At 48.7% G+C, this 23,776-nt stretch overlaps 1 protein-coding gene and 1 long non-coding RNA gene across 5 annotated transcripts in view; one reads left to right on the plus strand and one right to left on the minus strand.

Annotated features, from left to right (window-relative positions):
- Window positions 1-5,416, plus strand: part of LOC142924568 (uncharacterized) — a 101,276-nt gene extending 95,860 nt beyond the window's left edge. Inside the window, exon 2 of the long non-coding RNA XR_012941679.1 lies at window positions 4,218-5,416. This is a non-coding gene — a long non-coding RNA (uncharacterized LOC142924568). The remainder of the gene's footprint in view (window positions 1-4,217) is intronic.
- The window catches only part of LOC116942420 (transcription cofactor vestigial-like protein 4), a 56,047-nt gene continuing 32,594 nt past the window's right edge, over window positions 324-23,776 (minus strand). For 2 of the 4 annotated variants that reach the window (XM_032954328.2, XM_032954326.2), the window contains 4 exons: window positions 21,839-22,202; window positions 11,895-12,183; window positions 10,892-11,015; window positions 324-4,648 (listed from right to left, as the gene is read on the minus strand). In XM_032954328.2, the coding sequence (XP_032810219.2) occupies window positions 4,212-4,648; window positions 10,892-11,015; window positions 11,895-12,183; window positions 21,839-22,202 (1,214 nt within the window). In that variant the 3' untranslated portion in view covers window positions 324-4,211. Of the gene's footprint in view, window positions 4,649-10,891; window positions 11,016-11,894; window positions 12,184-21,838; window positions 22,206-23,776 lie in introns of all 4 variants that reach the window. The other 2 variants (XM_032954327.2, XM_032954325.2) reach the window with 1 other exon arrangement.

Below are 23,776 nucleotides of genomic sequence, written 5' to 3' on the forward strand. Positions count from 1 at the left end.
TGGTGAAGTGTGGTCATTCAGCAGTGGATTAACAAAAGGCTGTAGTTTATAAATAGTTTCGATAAATGAACGTCTCTCAAGAAGGGTACTTTCCCTAATGTGTTGACCTTTCATACACTTTTCCGTTTGTGAATCAGCATGAAGAACATCGTGGACTTCACTTTGTGTTGCTTGCACCTTTACCACTCGTAAACATGGCACCTGAATTGAAAAAGGGCCACCACCGGAAATAGACTGATTGGGAACGCATTTCAAGAAGGTGCGCGGCTGGTCTCAACACCATCCCAGCAATTCCACTCGCACACAGAATGCCGCACCGGGAGTACCTTTGTATCCGAGCTTTATTGTTCATAATGCCTGCATGTACAAAGCACTAAAAAAAAGCAACATTTTGTAAAAAAATAAAACGAATCGCAATGAAGACCGAAGACATTCAAGCATTAGAGTAGCGCTTCCTTGCTAACGTGATTGTAAATGCACCCAGGCTTTTCTGCAACCGGCAAAAATAAATTTATATATACTTTCCCATTTATATTTAATCTGGCTCCATTGAGCCCCAATGTGAAATTAGGACATGTGCCCCTTTTGTGGAGTCTGGATTTTTTTCGAGCAGATGTATCACCCGCGTTCGCTCGCTCGCACACAGAGTTTTATTTGAATGTTTAAAAATGTGCAGGTCACATGCAATTTCGATCCCCCCCCCCCAAACCCCCAGAATTACGTTGTGTAAAAAATAGAATGTATCGGCAAAAATAGTCACCCTTTGCCACCCACACCCCTCCCCCTCCCTTAATGAAGCGACAGCAATAATCAAGAAAGGCAGATTTTGCATCTCAAGTACTAATTCAAATAAAGCATGCTGTAAGGGCATCTCTCAACATTTGAATCAAATCTATTCACCTGCCCTTGAAAAGCTAAACTAGTTCCCCTCTTACGCTTTGCTCATCCGACACATGCCAGTACGGGGGGCCAGAACGGCGACGGGTAGTTTTCCACCAAGCCAGGACAGACCCAAACCGTGCTACTCTGGCCTCACAAGACATCTGAATCTGGCTCAGGGCCAAGCCACGTATGGGGCGGTGCTAATGACCGGTGTGAGCGCGCGTGACATCGGTCGGTACAACTCTTGAACCAACGTCACCTCGTCACCTGGATGCGTCCGAGCATCACGAATCGTGTGCGGCGTCAACGGCACAGCTCAGCTTAGTGCAGTGGAAAAGCAAAGCCCGTGCTCTCCTGACCCACGCCGCGCTTGCTCGGCACAGCCGCAGCATGGCTCGGTTGTGCAAGTGGGAAAAGAGCTGTAACGAACGGAGGAATCGCATACGAGCGTGCGTTTTTTGTACACAAGAGCTGTAGACCATGAGCCAGTTTTCTCTGTTGTTCCTGCACTCAGGAATAACTGCCCAAGGGTGCAATGAAAAAAAAAACACAGCCATACTTTTAAGTCTAAAAATAAAAAAAACTATATGTGCCTAGGTATGAATCCACAAAACAAATTATAATATAAACTTGAAAATTTATATAAAAACAAAAACTTTACGTCTGGTAATGCTTCGTCATGTCCAGCATTAGCTAAGGGTTGCATGGGATTCAGCACATTTGTATTTCAGACACACACGCAGCTGTGGCCATGTAAACCATAACTTTTTAGCCCCTTGTATTTTTTTGAAATGTTCAACATTTTTCCCCGCACCCCGCCCTTTATCTTAATTATTTGTACCCCTTACACTCATCCAGCGCCCCACCCCCCAACTTAACCAAACTCAAACCCGGCCCACACAGAGCCATTATTCCAACAACAATAACCGGCTACTCATGCCATGCTCGGCGCCGGCTATCCCAAAACCCAACAACAGCCGTACAAACGAAAGATATCTTGGCGGTCCCATCGAGGACCAGAGGTTTACAAGGCTGCTTTAACAAACAAACAAAAAAACACATACATTATTATTTATTTTTTAAAAATGCCTGCAGTTGTCAAACAGCAGAAACCGAACCGATGACATTTCGACTGAAAGTAAAAAAGCGTCCGTAGCAGGAACGCAAGACTTGGAAATCAACTCCACACGCTGGACACCAGCCTAGCCGTAACGATTTTACAAATGCTATAAAATGATTTACAGATTAAAAGTTACCGATGGGCAACGGTAGGTAATCCAGGGCATTAAATGCATTCAAGCTTTCGGGGACAAAGGCTACAGCTCTGCTTGGCCATCCTTGCGACATCGCGAAGCGTAGATGTTGGAATGTTCGTTTTTTGACAAAATGGTCCCAAAATATATATTTTTTAAAAACGGCCGCATGAATGAGATAATCTGGCGGAAGCATTATTTGATCGCGTTCCAGCCTCACATTCACGTTTGTCTATTAGTTTGAAAATTAATACGTAGGTATATATATAAAGTGTAATACGGTACAGATAACGACAATATCGCGACACCAAACCTAAAGCCTATGAAAATGGGACCAAAGGAAGAAGTCCTCACTTTGCGTGACCTTTCCAGGAAGAAAGGGGGGGCTGTCATTTTAAAGATCAATCGACATCCACGCACTGCGTGTTAAAACGGCAAAGTTGAAAACGGCATCCAAATTCTGATGAAATATCTGGACACGGGATTTGGGCAGTGCCAACGGAGGACTGGATGGATGATGGACCACATCTATACCCTTTCTAATACTTGAGGTGAAGGCTGGAAGTGAAGTTTCAATAGAGTTTGTACAACTGGAGCTGGGATACAAAGTCAATTTGGCCAATTAATCGACTGGATAATATAATTGACTAATTTACCCGGGTCCCCTTCAAAAGGTGCCTGTCACCTTTCCGTCCAGCGGGGCATTGATGGACTAGAGGTGATCATTTTTCTTCTCCCCAACTGTTTCAGTGATTGAGTAGCGGATCATTGAAATAGTTGGGTGGCCCAGCTCTAGTTCTAATGCGGCTCGCATGTATATGTTTTGGTTCGTTCGTTTAAAAGTCTGTATATGGCAGTACGCACTTTAACCTGTGTCAAACACCAGACGACAAGCTGGTGCGACACTGGAAGTTCCCGCCGGTTACCAATTCCAGCATCGTCAATTCAATCCAAACTGACAGTATAAGCAGTACACAACATTCTGAAATGCGACAGACGTCCTCATTAATAACTTACCTCCCCCTTATTTTAGTGCAAAAGTACCCAAAGCACAAGCACGCACTTAATGCAATGAAATGTACAGAGTTCCGAAACCTCAACGAGGTCTGATGGCAAATGGCCACCACAAGTTTTATGATGGCAGTACAAACGGCGTTTCTTTCAGGCATCCCTTTGACAACAAAATTAAACAAAAAAATGGTGCAACTCTCCGGTGCGATTTCAGGTTTGAGCCGCACGCATTGTTTGGCCTGGTGTCCGACGTTTTTGCTTCCACGTGCTGGGAGCTTCTTCAGCAACAGAGCAAACAGGCGGTATGACCCAAAAACACATCGGAGAGCTGCGCAGCACAACCGTGATTAAAACGGATTTGGGCTTTTTCTTCATAATGGATGATTAAATATTCTTAACAAGCCGTTTAATCACCTCTGAAGCTCAAACTTGACCGCCGCTATTGTAAGTTTTCGTTTTGTTTACTCAAATCGTGTGACGATCAAATTAAACGTTTTTAAACATCGCCACGAAAAAAGTTTCAGTCGTAAAGATCCAAATCTCTCTTGAACATAACAGGGTGTATACAAAAAAACTAAAAGAAACTTGAAGATAGTTTTCATAAAAATAATAGAATACCCGAGTATTCCAGATAATTATTTACTTGAGAGTACAGAATGTAAAAAAAAAGTTCCAGTATAAAAAAAACAAATTACAACACACTTTCCAATCGCATCGGTCTCCCACGAGCGAGTCAGCGGTGAAGGAAGGTAGGCGTGAGTGGAGGACAGATTTAAAGACATTTCCATGGATTTAAGATTCCGATCGTGGCAGCGTTTTATTCATGCGGTGCGGGTGGCCTCCATGCGCGTTGCGCCGGGGAGTGATTTTCAGACTCGGGAAGGAAACTTAGAAAACTGAAACGAGGGAAATAACGAGAAGAAACGTGCGGTACCGCGGAGTGCGAGAACACGGCCCACGGTGCACTGGCGACTCGGTCAACAGTTCATGCCCCTGCCGGGACTTCAACGCTGACGGAGCGGCCGTTTCTTTATTGTCATCGTTTGAATTTCGTTTTTGCGCTCTTCACAGCAGCACGCGGGGGGAGGGCGCCCTGTGGCTGGGACGGTGCGGCGACACCGATACCGCCGCCGTCTGCCCCCCGTACGCCCGAACGCCGGACTCGGACCGGACCGCAGGCGGTGGCAGCAGCAGCAGCGGTGGCGGCGAGAAGGGGAACGGCGGCGACGCCGGGTGAGGACTCTGGTCATCGCCGGAGCTGCCGCTGCCCGGCGAACGCAGCCGCAGCCACGTGTCGCCCAGCGCTCGCATGAAGTGGTCGTCCACCGAGCCCGTGACCGACACGCGGTTGGAGGCCAGCGTCGGGTCGCCGGGACGGCACGACGCCGCCCCAGCCGCCACCCCCGCCGCCGCTGCCGTCACCGTGGCCGCCGGATCCCGGTAGTCGCGGCCCAGACTGCGGCGGAAGTGCTCCTCCACCACGGGGTCCGAGCTCATGGATGCTGCCGCGAGAGAGAGGAGGGGGAAGGCGGAGAGGCGCGGTTGAGTGGCAGGCGGAGCCGAGCGCTGTTGTGGGTTTGCTTCCCGACTGGCGATAATCAAATGACCCGGAGGGTAGAGCTTGGAACAGTGTTCGGATGGGTCGCCACCGTGAGGAGCAGGTGTGATAGGGTGCGGGGCAACAATGTGGGCACCCGAGTGCAGTGTGGCAAAAACCCATTGTTGTACTGCACTTGTGTGCTCCCACGTCTATGTCGCCTCCACCTTCATGAACCCTCACTGACTAGACCCTTCAGCGGACATGTTTATCCACACAAGGGCCACGACCGCTGTATTTCCCTGCAAATATTCGCTGAATGTCGACCAAACCGACATTTTTAATTGTCGTTAAAATCTTGCCAAATTTCGTGGAAACTAAATTGAAAATTAGTTCTTGGAGCATTTATTGCTGACCGGACTGATGCCATGAACTGGGGTGGATGGCCAGATTTTAGCCCAGGATATCTCAGTGATGTGGCTCTGTGCTATGATACTTCAGGAAACCAGACGTACTTATTTTCATAGGCCGTTTATAATCTCACGACAACAACTTTGGGTAGACAAGCTTTTAAGTTATATACCAAAATATAGATTAACTGCACAAATAGATTTTGTTGGCAGCAGTCATTATAGTCACGCTCAGTTAAAATCATCTCTGGCCCGTGTTTAACGGTCATGATGTGTAATGACCTGTCAAGTTTACAGCCCGAATAAATTTTGCATTTGTGCGCTTTACTTTCAGCGTATTATTTTGTTATATTTCAGGAAGTCGTAATGCATTCGTACGGGCCAAGTAAGACATATCACGCACAAGATACACAAGCCATGGATGTTGTTGTTGAGTGGAGTGCTGCCAACCCTGTCGAGAATCCCATATCGCGAGACAGATTGCTGTGAGGCGCAACTCTCCAAAAGAATAGCGGCTTTGACGTGTCCCACACGCGGCTTCTTTATCCTGCCGGCTCATCCGTCCATTGCCAAGTGGTTGTTGGCAAAGGGGAACGAAATAATTCCCGTAACATAATTTCCTACAGCTTGGCGATATCTCGGAGTACTGTCATTTATACTATTAAATCCTTCCCGCGATATAAAACACACTGTGGCCAACACAACAGCTGACGGTTTTCATTGGGATGTTTGTAAAAAAATATTTGGGTGCCTCCAGGCTGAATGCATTTGCTCCCAAACTTGCCTGGCTCTGGCCATGTTTTCAGGGGCCCATATTATTGTGATGATTTCGTTCTCATACGAGGAGCAGACGGCAGATCCTGGCAGCCCGATTGTAAACTGTGCATGCTCGCGAATGCATTTGGGAGTTGTAGGTTGCTTGGCAACAAAGAGAATAGTTAAGATTTGGTCGGGCGTTTCTGCGCCGACTATCAATGCGACAAAAAAGACAATCTGGCTGCATTCGCATTCATCCTCCTCGTCAATATCATCAGCCATGCTCAAACGATTGCTGGATGAAGGCTGTTCCGAGCTGTCTCCATCCCTCGTGAACCTGCCATGCAGCAGCATGCAAATGGGCCGATATCATCGCTCCATCTCCGCAGAGGACGTGTCTCTTGGCCACATTAATATGGAATTGAAGGCAACGCACAACTGTGCAAGTATGCGGCATATTACTCTGGCTGGTTTAAACAAACAAAACCGAATATGTCCCTTTGTGCTTACACATTAACATGTCTCGAGGGCTCGAGATCCAAATGGAGCCCCCAAAACTATTAATAGGTAAAGGTGCAAAAGTTCAGCTCAGAAAGTCCTTTCTCACGCCACTGCCGGTGCTAGCCGTGGACAGAAATCAATCGAAGCCACTGGAGCTGTGCACTATTAAATCCAGATTCAAAACTCATTTCTTTAGAACTGCTTTTTGTTTTTAGTTTGTTGTCCTTCACGACGCACCTCCATTTAGCGTGGCTGGCTAAAACAATGCAATATACATAGATACATACAGAAAGGCCTCCACTCCAGAGTGCTCTGGAGAGCCCCTTTCCAGAAGGTTTTTGGCCTATTCTACCACGCCGGCCAGCAGCCTTAAAAGAGGTGGGAGTACCCACACTTTACTTTACCACATGGCGATCTGCCGATCTACTGAATGTGGTGTAGCTCACTTACACTGCTGGGCGGACAGAGGCGGCGTGTGGGATTTAAAAAATGTGCCCCATTCTTTCAAATGCTGTGCCAGGACATCGAACTGACAACCGTTGTATTGCGAACCCCGGTGACGCTAACCAATCGTCCGCGCCAGCATCTCAAAACTATTAAATACTCCACTCCAGGTGGCCTTGTGCTGGTGCTCATGAAGGGCTCCTTTATTTCCACCGTGCCTTGCCCCTTTAAGGAATTGAGCTGCATTGGTTGGATTTTGTTTTTTATCACCCTGGCACACAGGGGAGCTGTTGGCTTATAAACAAATGGATCCCACATGCACGCTGACTAACCAAGAAGTCATAGAGACGGCTTTGTTTTTGGAACATCTGGATATTTTGTGGCGAGTAAATCGGCAGAGAGGTGAACGCAACATCAAAACTAGATCACGGAGGAGCTTACGTTTCCTGACGTGTCCCAATCAACAAGACCGCCTTTGGCCATCACGGCAAAGAAACGACATCCAAGGGCCAGGACGCAACCCAAGATTGTAAACAATACTTGCACTGGAGCACAGGGTAGCACTGCAGTGTCAATCAAGCGTCGTGAACAACGTTAATTGATGCTGCCCTATAAAGTGTAATGGCGAGCACACGGGCCTCGCATTCCGAGAGGTCGCCAGTTTGATTTTCGATGCGGCAGTTGAGATCAATGGGCAAAGTCACGTAGACAGGTTCAAAGGAAATAACAAAAAACTACGACGTTTTGATCGCAACGCATGCCTGATGACGACCGCTTGCGTTGCGATCGAAACGTCGAACCTATCTGTGTGACTTTACCGAAAGACCCAAAGAATATGAATTCCTGCAGTCACGAAAGCTTCAAGTCAAGATATAATTGGGCAAGTTTCTAACACAGGGGTTGTTGATACTCTCACGTTCAGCCCGGTTTTCACAGCTGGTCACCAACTCGCTCTGGCTTGGTGCAATTGACGCCGCAACAGAGCTTAGACGGAGGTGGGGAAATATATTTTTCTCGCTTCCCCGCTAGACCTGCGACACCAGGGCTTCCCCTGTAAGAGGCACAGCTGCCCAGAGGGTAGCTCTCTCGAACCTGCCCTCTTCAAACACCAACGAGTCCCACCTACAGTGTCTCGTGAATGTTTGCCGGGAGGTCCACACTCCTGCTTTGCACACATCCGCTCGAGGCACTCCTGCCCTGCCGGCCCGCTTTGGCTCTTTTCGAGTGGGGTTGACACCTCACCACCCGAGCATTCCCGCACCTAGGAAGCCAACCCCTGTCTGCTTAAGACGCAGTTCTTCCATCTGCTTTGCTGCCCCATGCAGCACAAGCAACTGCCCCTGCCTTCCTCCGGGCCTTGGACCTCTCGAGTAAGAAGCCTCATGCCATAACCGAATATCCAAAGCCAGCGTAGGGAAAGTGTCCGGGCAAAAAAAAATAAAAAAACGACTCCTGGTTCACGTGGAACAACTCGGAGAGAGAGCACTTTTGGGACATGCCGCGGCGAGGTCAGGCAGGCAACCGGGCCCTTCCCTAGAGTACACCAGGCTCACACTTCCATTTCCACACCACACGTAGAAACGCCTCCTCTCAACAGAAAATCCTGCACCCCATTGTCCAAGCCTAGTTTGACGAACCTGGCTATGACCGAAGGCTTGTCGTAGCATAATTCTGCTCGCCACTGCAGTACCCACCAGTGGAAGCACCGTCAGGACTTCCTTCTGATCTCCTGTGAGAGCGTACGGCTACTCCGCTGATTCGGGGACCGTGAAATCCGGAGCTGGTTTAACCCACGCGTGCTCTCACCAAATCTAGCACGTGCTGGTCCATGGGCACACCCGCGAACCTGGAGGCCACCGGCTTTTACAAAAACAGGTGGCTTCTTGCCCTTATCAGAATCAGAATCTTTATTAAGACTGCAGGAGGAATCCGATGAGCTGTGAAGCATCCTCTCCGATGGAGGGGGCCCGGGGATTTCACCCCGAGGCGATCCACTAGGCCCCCATCTTCAGCATCTTTGCGTCCCCTGGCAGGAAGAGCATATGCGAAAGACTCTTCTTCCGCGCTTGGCTCATCCAAGAAAGAGCATTCTCCATCCTCTCTGGGCACACCCATGACTCTCTTAGGGGTGGGAGCTCTTCAACTGAGCACTTCACGTCTTCCTCAGGGCCCCTCCTAATTATTCCTCTTCCGGGGAGCCTTGTGGGTCCCCAAAATGCCCTGAACCTCGCCTAAACTGACATTGGGGCTGGCTGCGTCCAGCCTTGCCTAGGGCTCCCTCCAGTACGAGATGCAATATCTCCACACCCAGGCCTCCTACTGGCCCGGCACAGGATGGATTTCAATGCACCAAACCAGAGGGCGTCTGCGACCGACGTTGAATGAATAATCCCCACCTCTGTACACCTCTGTCGAGCAGCAGGTCGCGTGTGGTGTCGTAAAGTGTGGGCACTCCCACCACTTCCAAGATGGAAGAGTAGGCCAAATACCCTCTGGAAGGGCTTTCTAGAGCTCCCTCCAGAGGAAGGCCTTTCAGCAGCAGTGGCGTCAGCAAGTAATTGCAGAGTTGCATCGTTATTGTTCTTATTTTTAGCAATCGGTAAAACCTAACTTGCACAAAGACAATCAATCTTGTGATTTTTGTACGATGCCACTTTGGTCCCACGCCGGCGTACGAGCAAGCTGTGTAGTTTTCCCAGCTCCCAGATCCATGCCGAATGTTTGTCGAAATGCTGTGAGAAGCTTCGTTGCAATTTTTTTCCAGCTCAAAGGCAGGAAGGAAGTACCCTCCCACAACAAAATTAAAGGAAGCCCTTTCCAAGCCGAGGTCAATTGATTTTTGTTTTCCACACGTACAACAATTATAGGGTGCCTTGGACAGATTCAGACACGCAGATGGGTGCGGTGCCGCTTTCAGATTGCATCAAATTAAAAACATGCCGAATAGATAAATAAATAAGTCTAACAACTTGCGTAGAGCGCATGCCGCGCCAATTATTGGGAAGACCACTTGGGAATTTACACACTGGCCGGATGTGCCTCGGCATTAACCTTACCCATATTCAATCGCCCGCGAGGTTATTCAATTACGCCACGCGACGGCCTGCAGCAAATCTACATGTTGGAGATCACGGCTTTTTTTTTCCCTCCCTTCCCACGAGATGAATTTGTGTGCCCTCCCGATTAGTGCTGCCTCTCCGCTGCGTCACGCGCAGACTATGGAAATGAACTCAAATAGGCGGCAGTTTGACACGAGAGACGAAGGCACGAATGAGAGCGTGTGACCTCCTTTCCCACCCCACCCCCCATTCATTCTGGGGGCTTTATTTGCTTTTTTTTTCAGCACATTTGCTGAGCACGGGGCCGAAGGCACCAAAGGGCCAAAGCGGCCGGAAACAAATGGCGCAGTTGAATGTGCGTACTAGGTAAGGGTTGACGTGTCGCCGCGTGACTTGAGCAACGGTGCTGAGAACTTGGGGAAAGAGATGGGTGGGGAGGGAATTCCAAAGTCGAGCACGGTGAGAGGGAAAAGGCAGAAAGAGAAGTCAGGATCAGAATCTTGATTTTAACTGGTGGAGGAATGCGATGAGTTATGAAGCTCTATTTCACAGACGTCCCGTATGGGCGGGTCAGCAAAGAAGTGTTGTGGTGGTTGAATGCAGTATGGATGAGATGAAACGGTGAATGTCTGGTAGAAGGAGTCACCAACACAGGTGGAGAAATCAACGAGCGTAGTTCACACAAACAGTAACCACGGTTGTAGCAATGGAAGCCTTATGAGCGGGCGACTGACCGAGCGAGCGGGTGACTGTAGTCAATTCTGTACGTGTGCATGTTGAACTTCTTTCGCACCGTGCGTAGCCAATCGTGCTAATAGGAGGTGCTAATTCAGTGCGTGCTGGATACAGCAGTCAACCCGACTGCTTTACGCTGAATTCTATCAAGCGCAGCGAAGTTGAGAACTGGGTGCCCCGACCAGGATTTCGCTTCGAACAGCAGCAGCAATTATTGTTTGCGGTTATAGACGAAGGCTGTGGCACGGAAGAGAGAAAACCGAACGTCTCCGAGACGGGAGTGCACAGGCACACGTGTCTCACCACTGGGCTCTCGGCGGTGGCTCGTGCTCAGCCCATTGGAGACGGAGATCGGCCTGGAAACGTGGCGCCCGTTGTTGCGGTGCGTCGACGCGCCCGGGGCGCAGGTGATGACGGACGGCCTCATCTGCGAAAGAGATGGAAATAACGTCAGCGTAGGTCTTTTCATCACCGACACATGCAATACGCAGGAGTAGTTGTTAACAGCCCGACGTCAATCCGTTTCTGGGTTGAAGGCCTCACGGTACCGTGTCGGTCATGTTGATCGTTTGAACATACTTAGCCACACTGGCTGGTGCGGTGTTGCTGATGGTGGTAGGAGCGGGGGGGGACACACATGGCACTGGTTCAGATATCATCACTCTGGCCACTGGTGCTAGCTGAGACCGGGAAACGAAACCCAGGTTGCCGTGTTCGGAGTGCAGTGCCCTAACCAACACACCACACCACAGGCATCTAGAAACAGGGATTGACTCATGAATTGATATTCCTTCTTATGCTCCCAGCAGACATTCAATCATGCATGCAAGAATCAAGTCTTATATGCTTCGACAAGTGACACATTCTGAATGCAGGCAAGAGCATAAAACAAACAACTGTCATTTGTGAATCGAATCGTGACCGATAATAAAAACAAGCATACTATAACTAACTATTAAACTATAACAACAATTTTTATTTTATCAGGTAAGGCCAACTGGACTAAATAGCTATTTTACAGAAGCGACCTGGCTATCACAAATGATAGCTCAACAAAGTGGCTGATCGTGGGAAAAATGTATTGCAGCCACATACTCTGAAAGTGTGATGTTGACTCTAACTGCGGAGGGAAAAACTGGAGGACCCGGAGAAAAATACATGCGACCACGGGGAGAGAGAGAGACACGAAAACTCTAAATATACAGCAGGAGTCGGGATTGAACCGGCGAGGTATTTACTACATAAATAGAAATAATTCCTAACTAAATATCGCAGCGTGGCAGCGTGGCAGCGAATGCGCGCCTACCTGCTGCAGCAGGAAGGCGGGGAGGGTGCCGGCGCGGAGGAACGGCGCCCCGGAGCGTGCCGCCTCGCCCGGGCTGGAGGGCCCCAGGTTGGGCGACACGGCGAGCCCCGGGCTGGAGGGCCCCGGGTTGGGCGACACGGCGAGCCCCGGGCTGCTGGAGGGCCCCGCGTAGCGGTACGCCGCGGCGCCGGCCAGGTGGCGAGGCGGCAGGGAGGCGCTGCGCACCAGCGGGCTGTGTCCTCGCGCCTTCTCCCGCTCGCGGATGTAGTCCACGCTCGCCGACTTGCTCCTGCCGAAAGGTCGGGTGGACGCCGGGGCCGTTAGCGATCGGTTTTTTTTTTCCTTTTAACTCAGCTGCGCTGTCTGTTCTCTTGTCACGCGTGGTTTTCACAACGCGCACTGGATGCAACGCGACGGATGCATTTGGGAACACATATTTTTATCACGCGGATGCGAATTGGATCAGAACTAAGTGGCGCGAGTCGGAGTAAGAGATTGTACGGCTGCCTCGGTGCAGCATCACATAAGGCGGGATTCTGCTGGATGCTTCTTGATGCTACCCACGCACCTCGGTCTTTCTTCAGCCTGCATACTCATCTCGTGTTATCGTGGACTGTGCTTTACTCGATATTATCTATTATAAATTCGATTTCTGTTTGTTTCATAACGCGGTATTGTTCAGGAGTGCAACTACCCCGTTATAGAACTGACTGGCATTAGTTTTTTTTCTTGTTTTTTACAATCGTGTGCGATTTAATGCAGTAAAAACTGTTTCGTGAAAAGGCGTCATTTAGTACAACTTGCTGTGGTTGCTTTACTGACGACAGCCACCTACAACGGCATGGAGATGCCATAGGCATAGTCACTAAGTGTACAGGCGGTGAAACTGCACCGGGTTCCACGGGAAGAACAGGCGCAGGTGGTTACCAAAAGGACGGAAACGGTACTAGGGAGCCCTATTTCAATGCCAACCCACGCTACGCGCACTGCGAATGTGACGGCATGAAAGTGTTTGATATGTGTCTTGGGCGCTACGATGAGTTGATCAAATAGATTCACGACACAAGTAACCAATTGTGCGTGAGAGCAATGATTATGCTCGATTCGTATATGCCGTATGCAATGAATGGGATCGTACGCGACCCCTGAACCCACAAATTTAAAAAAGTATTGCTTGCCAAAGAGTGAATAAACAAGACTTATATATAAACACAAATAAATGTAAACAAATACTGTATTAAGATGGAGGGCGAATAATCACTACTATTAAAACTTCGGATCCCCCATTCATCAAAGGCTGCATAAATAAAAAGTAAAGCAAACAAACTAATTATAAAAAAATATGAGCCGGGCATATTTAAACAGCAATCGTCAACTTTTAAAAACATATACATTCTGACGCACGTGCATACACACCAACAAAGAAAAACGCGCACACACACACGCTTGACCTTTCCTAAACATAAGCCAAATGCGAGGACAAACTGTACATGTGAACCGTCCATAAAAACAAAAAATAACCTTGCAAGCGGTGAACTTGTTTTGAAAAGGCCGGCTCCCCCACATATCCATTCCCATGCATGCTGAAGAGAGCACACGGGGGACACACTTGACGGGCATGACAAGAGGAACCCCGCTCCATGACACAGTGGACAATCTGCTGGCTTTTGGGGGTAAAAGCAGCGGGCTGGGTTGGTGGGACGTTTCTTACGTTATGGACCCATAAATGTAAGTCGTTGTTGTTTAGTGGCTGGGAGTTTGAGCAGGAGTAGTGGGTGGGCATGCAGTGGAGCTAATATTGGCGAAGTATGGGGGCGTGAGACCCGAGGGACTGAGAGGGGAGGACGAGAGGCTACGGTGGAGGGGAGGGGGCAGTGCGAAGTTGGGAAGAGAGACACATTTTATTTTATTTGCGCCACACCAAAATGGCGTTTCCCACGACACTGCCGCCCCCCTTGGGCGCGGTGCCAAGCGCCGAGGAGGCACGAGAAGTCACCGGGAGCCCGGGGGAACTCCGCGGAGTAGTGGGGGGGGGGCGGTGGTGCCGTTCGTGGCACGCCACGCAACGTGCTGCCGCGCAAACCCGCTACGAGCGGATTCTTACGTCGCGCGAAATTTACAAACGTTACTCTTTTTTTTTCTTAACAGGAGACTGCCGCGTCATTTAAACAACAGCTTGCCGCTGCAAATGCCGAGGCGAAGTTGCCTTTGATGTTTCCGCTTACCGGAATTATTTTAATGTGATCAATGGTAAACGATTTAAAAATGAGTTAAATTTATCTTCAGATAGTGATGTTTTGCACTTAAAAAAAAAAACAACACGCACGTTAAACTGATGGGATAAATTTTCATTTAAAAAAAGAACACAACCCAGGTTACAAAACACCATTGATAAACACAACGCGATTGCATTTTGTAAAAAAAAAAAACCCAGCATGTTCACTTGGGAAACGGTAAGATAACACTAATCCAACATTACACCTCAGTGAATGCAGACAAAGCCCCCTTTTTGTTATGAAGCTGGCAACTGCGGACATATTTTTGCCAGCAGCCTTGCATTGCCACGCTCACATCGGGCACATGTTTAATTCATCCACTTTATTGATTCGTGGACTTATTAATCGGGTTTACCCGACTATTTACTTTTTTTTTCACGGAATGAGGCACGTAAGCCCCTCCAGTTAGAGTAATGAGAGATTATGTTACAAAATTACGGGTCACAGTGGGTCAGCGGTTTTTCAGGGGCAACAATCAATTTGGAGGGTGGAGGGGGGATGGTGGTGGGTGGGGAGGAAATTGGGCTAATTTGTAAAGCTCTAAAACGTGCCACTAATTCAGTGGCTTTATTTGCCAGTTCATTAATTTAGCCCTGATCGTTTCGGCGGTCATAACTCCGCAAGAAAGTGCCACCGAGAAGGGCGCGTGGAGAAGGATTTCACAGTCTCCGATTGGGGGGGGGGGGAGTTTTTCTTTTCTTTTTTTAGACAGCTGTGTACAATTAAGAGAACAAGTCATTGCAGTAACAGTGACTTGCATAGTCAAGCCTCATACCATCAACTCCTGGTACCATGGGTTTCTACGTCTCTATACCACGTGTGTCAATAAGGGTAAGTGAAAAAAAAATATTGCGAAGGACACTGCGCACTTTGTTAATGCTCTACGAGTAATTTTCTGCACGTCAGCATATGCAAAATATATCCTTTGTGAAGGTGGTGATGGAACCTCATTGGGCTGTAGCTCGATTAATGAATGGACAAATTACCTACAAAATTACTTACCATTTCCCATTAAAGCGGAACGTAAATATATATTTTTTTCTTTATAAAAATTACAAGCACAGGCTCCAAAGCACCAGTGACCGGCAATAAACACCACGGAAGCGTGTACTTAAGTAATAGTTAATGCGTTTCATTAAACGTTAACGGCGTAAAAAAAAAAATGCTAAAGTGTGTGTGTGTGCACCTTTCTGGCTCCCATCTTCAGGAATGGTGCCATACGCATGCACGCACTGTACACAGCACCAACGTTAAGTGGCGAAAACAAAACCACATGGCCTTTGCAGAAGTAAATGAAACGCGAAAACCTAATTGAGTTAGCGGCATCTGTTTTCAGTGCTGGGTGCATTGCAGTTGGAATTACATAAATAAGTGCACTCCGTGACTTGCTGTAATTCTCGCTGGGGGGGGGGTGGGGGTTCATCTTTTTGGCAACGATGACAGTAATTCCCAAGGGCACTTGAGTGAGCTCCGTGGTTATTTGTATAATTTGTTTAATTTACTTTTAATGGGCCAAAGTAATGCACTAAGTCTGAAGGATCTCTCCTACATTACAACTATCGTCCATTGGGCCTGAGCAGACGTTTAGTACCCAACTAAGGTAGTAAACAATACGAGCGAGTGATGTGATAACGCCGCTCGTTTCAAATGGTTGTCACGTAATAATTCACTGTCGTTTGGCCACAGAGAGAAATTGGAACCACTCGAGGCTGTATTTCACCTGGTCAGGACCCATGGAGCAAAGCGGCTTTTTTATAAGGATGCCCACCAAAGTGGTGCCACCCCAGGTGATACCCACAAGTGAATCATCTGGTCAGGACGCATGGACTACATGGAGTATAATGATCTCATCCCTCCCCGCCCCCTAGTAATTCTTTGGTGTCAAAATTTGATTCAAGAATCAAGATCTTTCAGTGACATTGCAGTGAAAGGTAGCGCCTCTAGTGCCTACAGGAGTGGGTGACATGAACCCACAGAACACACACGAATAGAAAAAAACGTCTCTTCTTCATACCCATTGAGAAACATGCGTTTAGAGTATTTGGCTGCTATACATTTCCACGTGATGATAAGCCACTTAGTTGAGCTATCATTTGTGGCCAGGTCGCTTCTGAAAAAGAGCTACATAGCTCAGTGGGCCTTACCTGGTAAAATAAAAAATAGTTTTGTGTTTTTTGAATCGATGCAAGCATCCTGAGCTTATGAATCAGTATCGATCGATGGGTGTATCGATGTGTCGTCGTTAGACAACCCGGCATTAAGCCGCTTCTCACAAAACACGTACAGATGGCGCACGGCAAGGAAAAGCGTAATCGCCGGCAGAACGGTGCAGATCACATTTAAACGGGCCACGGCATTGCTTTGGCTGGAGACGCTGGGAGACCCTAAGGCAAACAAAGAAAAATTACATCCCAGACATCGGTTGCCAGTGGAACAACTGTCACGGTTCGCTGTGATGAATACCGCTTGGAGTTCAGCTAAACGCCGAAGCGGGACTTTCGTTTGCGCAGATGCTGTGCAAACGCGACAAGCCAAATCGCCATCTCGCGTCACCGTTAACGGACGCGGCAAAGTTTCGCCGCACGTGTTGGTGATCCCCGACGAATGTGAACAATCAGCATTGCCTTGGCCGCTCCGCGTTTGTTTTTTAGCAACGGCGCCGCTTTCCCCGGGCAGCAGTTAGGGCCACATGATGCACAGCCTCTAATGGACATTTCATACACGCACTCATTTATGCGGGCCAATTCATTTATCCTCCAGGAAAGGCAATTTGTCGTCTTTTTTGCACAGGACGAGACGTACACATGGATTGGATTAAACTCCCATCATCTGCTTGCTCTGACAAGGTACAGCCGCTTAACGGTTTAGATGTTGTTCCACTTCAGAAACGTGTTCATTCGTCATTTAAAAAAAAACCCATAAAGCTGACGTTTTAAACAAAAAAAGGACTAAAATAATTATTTTATTTTGCAAAAATAAATCAAACGCCTGTGTTGTCGTATCAGTCAGCGCAATGCGCAGCTTCGGCGACATTTTAATCTTCGCAAAGTGCTCGACGTTGTTAAAAGGTTGAGTCACTTAGCAGTCTGTCAGCGCATTGACAGGAAAATATAATATGGGAGGAGGAAAACCAACCCCTCTGCTGCCCCCCCCCATAAATAAATAAAACACTATTTCACTTCGGGTTGTGCCAGACCTGTGAGTAGCCGTGTGATGGAAACTATGTACGCTTTAGGTGACTCACGTTTCAAAATAATAGCTACGCTGAAGCTCCACGGACTATCCAAACTAAATTTGACCACACCTCACCGTAACCCCCCCCCCACCACGGTTCCCAATGCGGTCCAGGACCCCACGTCACACTAACGTTTTGGATTATTCTATTTCCACGATATGCAGTGTTTTCAAACACAAACATTTCCGAAGCTATTCGTGATTTAGTTTTCAAATTGCCCGGAGGTGGGAGTGTTGAGCGTTACTCCTCCAACACTTGGTTGGTTGGTTCTTTGCGGATTTTCCAGTTTCTTGCCACATCAAGCCAAGCAGTCATTCATGATACCTGGCCAAATGTCCCAATGCAGGACCCTTCTAAAAACGAATCTTGAGACTCGCACGATACTTTCCTGGGTAAACAGTTGCAAGTAACATTAACAGGTCACTGCAGGGTGGGCTGGTAGGAACATTGGAATTTGTTTTACACCCAACAGCACGAGATTTCACTTCGTTAAAGTATTGAAAGGGGACTGATGGACGGACACATTAATCTATTGAAGGCTGGTACACTCAGTTTACAACTTCGTTCCTACCAGTAAAACATATATTATATGGTGATGATGTATTGGCAGCGGTACACAAATACAATCGGCAAAAAAGTTCAACACGTTCGTCAATAACACCGTGGCCTCAAAAGAAATATATAATAGGTGACGTTTTGGGCGATGGGCCTTTGGTGCTATGAAGAGGGGCCATTGCTTGAAACGTTGCCGATTATATTTTCCTACGAAGGCCACAGTGTTATTGACGAATGTGTTAACAAAATCGTTATTGAAACCCTTTAGAAAATGTAACTTCAATTACCAATCAAACAGCAATGACCCAATCACCTGTGTGGCTGAGCATTCAACGAACCATAAACAAAGGAGCCTTTACTACTCAACACTTTTCCACTCCCCTGAATGTCTAAACCCAAAATCGGCCGAGCAGTAAAACATAACTCGATGCCATGGTTTAAAAAAAAGTAAAAAAACAGAGGAACAAATCCGGTCATAAAATAAACTTCATACAATTTTTGTTACAGACCAAGAAAATAAATAATTTCCTTTTTACCATGGCAACTGCGGTGCTGTTGTTCGATAAATCCAAATCCTGACCGGCCCAACTTTGCCACCGTGTGGCCCATAAACTTGTTGAAATGTAAAAGGTGTTCACGAAGAAGGAGCTCTCTAATGTCAGCCTCAACGGGGCCTTGTTTGTTGCGGGCCGCAAGCCAAACTCGGGCCTCCCTCCAAGCACATGTGTCTTTACTCGCACCACACGTACACATACGCTCGGGTACACACACGTATACCCACACGCGCTGCAAACTCTTTGCTCGCGCTCCAACGCACACAGGCAGCTAAGCGCGCGCACATGCAAATGTCGCTTTGCAGCAGCCTTGACAACGGAGAGCCTTTCCAAACCCTCCGATTTGTGCAGGTCCGTTCGAAATTAATTATCACAGAATATGGTTTGTGAATGCGACAGTCGGGAGTTTTGTTAGGCGCAATATTGTCGCGGAAAAGGAGCCTCGTTAAAGTAATCCGCTGCTCGCGTGCCCTGCAAGGCGCACTCTCACCGGCGTTCGAGCCGAGAGATTCCAAAAAAATAAAAATGTTGGCGCATCCACGTCCGACGGCGAAGTGAGGGTGAAGCGAAGCCCTGACTTAAGACTACTTCATATATCACTGATGTTTAGCCCTGGCCGGCAATCATAAGCCGGGCCACCGGGTAACCAGCGGGGTGCGCTAACCGCTGCACCACCGCTCCTCTCTCGCGTAGAAATTGGTACAGTCGTTTGTCAATCCACTGCTGGATGAAGGCCTTCCCGCGCCGTTTCGGTGCGCCGTACGTCACCACGCTGGGTCATCGCGGGTTTGGCGATCGGGGAACTCGGGACCAGTTCAGACATCGCTCACCCCACCGCCCAATCTTATGAGTAACGCACAGGTATGAATGATTGCGTCAACACTCGCACTATTTTTTTACCGAACTCTCACAGCTCCTCCCAACCTGCAGAGAACCGGCGAGCGCTTTGCGGTAAGATACAGTGCAGCGTTTCGCCGAGCGGCCGATGGCTACTCAGAATATTTTCGCTGGACCTCGCGTTTTTTTGTTTGTTGCTTGCGTGGATGGGAGGGAGCACGCCGTTACATTTCTACGGCGAGAAACTGGCACTCAAGACGCGCCACCGCACTGGGCAACGTTTGCGCACACTCACCCGCACTCACTCGCACGCACGTGGAATGTGTGAGGTCACGGGGGGGGGGGGGTGCACTTGCACAATTGATTCCCGTTCATGGCCAACACCAGTGACGATTACCTGAATCGGTTCTGGGCATTCCCTAGGTCGACTGAGCCTTAATGGGTACCAGGTGTGGTGTGTAAACATAGCCACTGGGGAGACAAAGGGAGCCGGACGTGGTACTGGCCACCCACCCCCTAATGTGCCATGCCAGCCGTCACTAACAACACTTGCCCCAAACAGTCTTTTAAGGCTATACGGGGGTCTTTGTCTGTGTCTTTGTGCGCACGTGATTAGAACGTGTGACGTACCAACAATATTCAGAACTGTTAGCACTCATTCAGAAGTAGATGTGAACATGAACACAGCGGCAACAGCGTATTTAGCCAAACCTGCCAAAACACACGCACTCGCTCAGGAAGACGTCATTGTGTGCCTGGGCACCTCGCAGTGCTGACACTGAAGAGGCGTTTAGACAAGAGTTATGTGAGGAATCCCTGGCCAATGCCATTCGACACTGGACACACTGAAGCGCCGCAATGCTGTGGCTACTGATATTGCGTGGCCTCTTAGCATGGCTGAGCTGTTTAAAATTCCTTGCTTAAAGTCACCCAAGGTATTTAGCTCATTGATTCTTCCTTCTCTGCCACTTTTCTTACGGCTGCATTAACGTGAAATTAATCACTGATTTATAGATCACACGTGAAATCGTAACGGGTGGCAGTGGGGACATGATTAGCGCAACTTGTGACCTGAGTTCAATTCCTGGCCATGGCTAACATCAGTGGCAAGTGATATCTGAATCATTACTGAACCCCCCACCATGTCACCAACCCGCATCTGTCAACATGATGAATTATAGTTAATTCATCATGTTGGATACAATTATTTAAAAAAAGCTATTCTTTTATTATTAGTATTGTAACCATTGGGTAATCACAGCAGTGGGACAAACGCTGTTCGCAAGCAAATCGCGAAACCTTCAAAGCGCACACGTGTGAGATCCAGCCGCTGTGTTTATACGCTTTATAAACCCTAATTCTGTTGCATTCTATTGCGCGACCCAGCTGGCTTTGCCTCCCTAGTGCCAATGTTTAGCACACAGCTAGCAACTAGCCACGGTGGCGAGATGTTAACTATCTCACCTGGTATGCAGGAGATCGTGGGTTCGATCCCGACCCTGACAGCTGTTGTATATTTGGAGTTTGCGTGTCTCTCTCTTTCCGTGGTCGTGTGAATTTATCTCCGGGTCCTCTGGTTTTTCCCTCCACATCTCACCCCTCCCCGCCCCCACCCTAATAATTATTTGGTGTCACAATTTGATTCAAGATCTTTCAGTGACATTGCAGTGAAAGATAGCGCCTCTAGTGGCTACAGGAGTGGGTGACATGAATACACGAATAGAAAAAAAGTCTCTTCTTCATACCCATTCAGAAACATGCGTTTAGAGTATTTGGGCTGCTATATATTTCCACATGATGGTAAGCCACTTCGTTGAGCTATCATTTGTGGCCAGGTCGCTTCTGAAAAAAAAGCTACATAGCTCAGTGGGCCTTACCTGGTAAATAATAAAAACTATTGAAAAAATAAGTCATCATAGCCATAAGCCTTAACTAAGGCAATTATAGGGCAACAATTGCTGGCCACATTCAAGCCTGTACTACGTCAAACTTGAAGCAATATGGAACGGCGCCATGCGAGCTCTGCCGAGAATAACTGTTGCCGGTGAAGATTGCCAGTAACGATTGTCGGAAAATTATCCGAGTGCATCATGACCTTTAGGGGAAGCCTTAGGACACATTTACAAACTAATTGCCACTGGTATTCATGTGGGTTTTCGCAGAATCATCCGAATAAACCACAGCCAGCATTCAAATCTATTAAACCAGCATTGGAACCACTACAAGGTTACTCCCCCCCCCCCCCAACACTGAGGGCCACCGGGAGGTTCCTGAAGGCCCAGGGCTGGGAGGCCCATGGCAGAGTGCCACGTGGAACCTCCTTATCCATTATTAGCGACCGAAAAAACCAACAACAGGCTCATTGTGGTGCCCTCTTTATAGTGTGAGACCAGGGACAACATTCCCCTTTGGCACCCCGCCCCCGACTATTCATGCAGCCCTGAGCCTGTCCATGTCCAAACACAGCCCGGCCATGCTACTACTCACAGGTTGAGTGGCATGAGGCGGCTGGCCTTGGTGGCAGGGTCCTCCTCGTCCTCGCTCTCCACGCTGCCCTGCTGCGAGACGCCGTCTGCCTGCGGCCTGGTGAACTTGCGCTTGCCGGGGCTCGCCGGAGGGCCTCCCCCGGTGGGCGACGTCACCATGGGCACGGGAGCGGAGGACGGCGCCGCGGGCTTGTTGTGCATGGTGAGCGCCAGCGGCTGCGCCTGCACTTCGTCCTCGTCCACCTCCACCGGGGGAGGGCGCATCCTGACCCCATCGCCGCCGCCACCGTCGCCGTCACCCAAGTGGGGTAGCTCGGGTCGGGAGGGCATGGCGATGCCATTCCGCTGGAGGGGCAACGGTGGACCTGCTGGCAGAGGGTGCAAACGGAATCGGAATCAGAAATGCTTATTTTACCCTGGTTGAAATCCGATGAGCTATGAAGCTATTTTTCACAATGTCCTGCGAAGGGGGGGGAGGGGGGTGAGACCCTGGACAGAAAGGTACAACAACAAATAATACAAAAAGACGATAGGAGTGCAACGTTCGAATTGCATGAGTACACCAATTTCCAAGCTTCGGCAAGAGCAGCATAACAACAGCAAGAACAGTCCCAGACCACACCAACACAACAACACAGTCAAATGCAACGCGTGGCCGGCGTGAGCACGTGTGGTTTCCCGAGCGAGCGGCGAAACGCCACGCAAGTCGCACGCGACGCCCACGTACGACTCGAGGGCAAGTGACGTCGCAAGGGTAAACGCGCAGCCCTGCAAGAGCGTGCTCATAGCGCTGCTGGGCAGACGGGTCTTCACTCGAGAAAGCTCTCTCGAGGGAGCTCGCTCTCGTGGGTATCTGACCGAGTCTTCGAAGCTGGACAGACGTCTTGGATGAAGTGGCAGTCCCCACACCCGACCTGCAGATGAACGTAACGGTGGTGTACCCATTTACACCGCTGGGCGAACAGAGACACGGGGATTTCGCGACAAAAATCTGCCAATTGCTCTAACTGCCACGCAGAGAGATCCAACCATTGACCTGTAGATCGCAAGTCCAATGTGTTAACCGTTAAGACCGCGGCAGTGTCCCCGGCTGCATCATTAATGAACACATTAATGGCCTGCATTGGCAGTGGTGCGCGAGCATGATAAACACCAAACAGGCCTCCTCATCTCATCGCATTGTGAGTCCATCATCACGGAACTCACTGTCATAATTATTATACAGTCACCATATGTGGGATACTTTAAACGACGTTTGCTTGCATTCTGCATTTCCATTCCGTCGAGTGTATTTTTGTCAACACAATGGTGAAATGTCCTCTTTTGGAAGACGGCAACTCGCATAACTGCAATTTTCCGTAACATTTAAAATATATATTTGAAGCCACTGAAAGCAACCTTTAATGTGCAGCCAATCCGCCCACACTCATCCGCAGACCAGAAGGGTTTTCAAAGCCACAGTGCAGCACAGCCTCCTGTCTTTGATCGGCAGACCTTCCTGTCCTCGGGCAAGCTTGCCACCACCTGTGGCTGGCTTTTGAAGGGGGGGGGGGCGGCATCGGTCTGCATCTCCACATTGTCTAAAAGATTAATCAACGTGTCCACCACTCCTTAGAACCCTTTGTTGTGCCTCTCCACCTTACCGATGGTATCATCATCAACATCATCCCTTATCCCTTTCCCAAGGGGTGCAGAGCCCCGCCAATTACCTCCAATTAGCCAATTTCACCGTAACAACACGCATCAGCGTAATTCGCCATGACACTCAATAGACTTGGCACGGATTCACTATTTGTTTTTTCTCAGGCGCGCACACACACACACGCACGTTACTGTACACTGTATTGTTTTATTCATCAAAAGGAAACATCTTCAACACGGCGCTTCAAAGACTGAAACCTTTCCGAGAAAAAAACACACAGAAACTTCCAATAAGCGT

The sequence above is a fragment of the Petromyzon marinus genome, chromosome 14, assembly GCF_048934315.1.
Source record: "Petromyzon marinus isolate PM22_M1 ecotype Great Lakes invasive population chromosome 14, UKy_Petmar_22M1.pri1.0, whole genome shotgun sequence".
In the NCBI taxonomy this organism is placed as follows: Eukaryota; Metazoa; Chordata; class Hyperoartia; order Petromyzontiformes; family Petromyzontidae; genus Petromyzon; species Petromyzon marinus.